A 1,739-nucleotide genomic window follows, 5' to 3' on the forward strand; every position below is an offset into this window, starting at 1 on the left:
ATGCACAGCTCTGCAGTGAGCTGATTTTGCTGAACCCTGTTGAAAACCTGCTGGTTATTCACCAAATGTTTTCTGAACTCTTCCTGAGTTAAAACATTAGTGTTGTTGTTTCTAAATGAATATAAACTTGTTTTCTTTGCATTAATGGAGGTCTGAAAGCACTGCATCTTTTCTGTTATTTTGAACATTTCTCATTTCTGCAAATAAATACATTTTTAGGTGGAATTTCAGAGACATGCTGTCAGTAGTTCGAATAAAATAAAACAACGTTCATTTTACTCAAACATAAACCTATAAAGAGTAAAATCACAGAAACTGATCACTTTAAGATCATTTTTTCCAGAGCTGTATAATCTGTGAAAGTGAATCTGTTAGTTTTTTTCCTCAGCCTTTAATGAATTTCAAACTGCTGGACAGAAAATGTTAAGTTGAAAGAAAAAAAAAATTAAAATAATATAGAAGAATTAAAATCTTTACATTTCATCATAAATCACAGGATTAGCAGCACATTTAACATTCCTGCAACATGTCAGTGATGATGACCAGCAGCAAAAAGATGCAATCATATAGAATAAAGGGTTTTTTATTATTAGTGTCATTTTGTAAATAATTAAACTTAAGTCAAAGTTGCATCAAAATGATAAACTTTGTATTAAAAGTGTCATTTACTGAATAATTCTTCACACCAAACGTTCGACTCCTTCATGTTCATGTCAGAGTCGTATCAGTTTTACGGCGTTGGCGGTTTATTCCTCGTTCCCACCGTCGGGGTAAAACGGCGTTTCCAGCACGGCTTCCTTCTTCCCGGACGTCGGCAGGCCGTCGCTCAGCGATTCGTGGATCTTCCTCCAGGACTCCATCTCCGAGCTCCACAGAGCGGACCGGGCCCTGATGAACTGCGACACCTCGGACTCGCTGCCTCTGGCCAGGCCGATGCTGTCCTTGCAGATGAAGAAGATGTCCATGCCGAGGAAGAGCGCGTTGACGGCGATCAGGCCGGCTCGGGCCGACTTGGAGGCGGCCAGCGATCCTTTAACGGCCGCCTGACCCACATCTGGGATGTCCGACGCCAAGCGGGGAAGGCTCCGCAGAGCTTTCCCCTCCTGAGCCGCCACCTTCCCGGCGCTGGCCACAACCTCTTCGGTTTTCAACAGTTTGGCAGCAGAAGCTAAATCAACGATTGAATCAATACTTTTCCCGACTGTCCCCAATTTACAAACAACCTTCCCAGCTCCCAGAACCACTTCAATGTTGCTGGTTTCCACTCTGGTGATGGTTTGTTGCATCACCTCCTCCAGACATTCCTGCAGCTTCGTCACGTCCTCCATGAAGCTCTGGAAAACCTCGCTGGCTTTCTTCTGGTGTGTCCGGTTGACGCCCACCTCGGTGGCCGTGGTGACGATGCTGTTGACCCCACTGGTGACCCCCATCCCGATCCCGGTCATGGTCAGGGCGAGAGACACTCCGGCCGTGACCGGGATCAACGCCAAGCCGACGATGGAGAGGACGCCGCCGACGGCACCCACGGAGCTGCCCACCACGCTGGAGATCTTGGCTCCTTTGTTCATGCTGTCCAGCTGGACGGCGTTCGCCTCCAGCTCGCTCAGGAACGCCGACATCCGCGGCTCGCGCTTGACGAACTCCTCTGTGAAGTCGTGATGCGAATCGTCCTGGAACAGGAACACGGTTCGGAAGTTTGGATCCGTCCTGAGACCCGAAGAGAGAACGGATCATTTAGA

At 47.7% G+C, this 1,739-nt stretch overlaps 1 protein-coding gene across 1 annotated transcript in view; it reads right to left on the bottom strand.

The window, feature by feature from the left end:
• Positions 1-376: 376 nt before the first annotated feature.
• The window catches only part of apol (apolipoprotein L), a 9,128-nt gene continuing 7,765 nt past the window's right edge, over positions 377-1,739 (bottom strand). The window contains exon 4 of the mRNA XM_015058425.1: positions 377-1,707. Coding sequence (XP_014913911.1) covers positions 747-1,707 — 961 coding nt within the window. The 3' untranslated portion in view covers positions 377-746. The remainder of the gene's footprint in view (positions 1,708-1,739) is intronic.

The sequence above is a fragment of the Poecilia latipinna genome, unplaced genomic scaffold, assembly GCF_001443285.1.
Source record: "Poecilia latipinna isolate Pla-1442-1.1 unplaced genomic scaffold, P_latipinna-1.0 Scaffold1540, whole genome shotgun sequence".
In the NCBI taxonomy this organism is placed as follows: domain Eukaryota; kingdom Metazoa; phylum Chordata; class Actinopteri; order Cyprinodontiformes; family Poeciliidae; genus Poecilia; species Poecilia latipinna.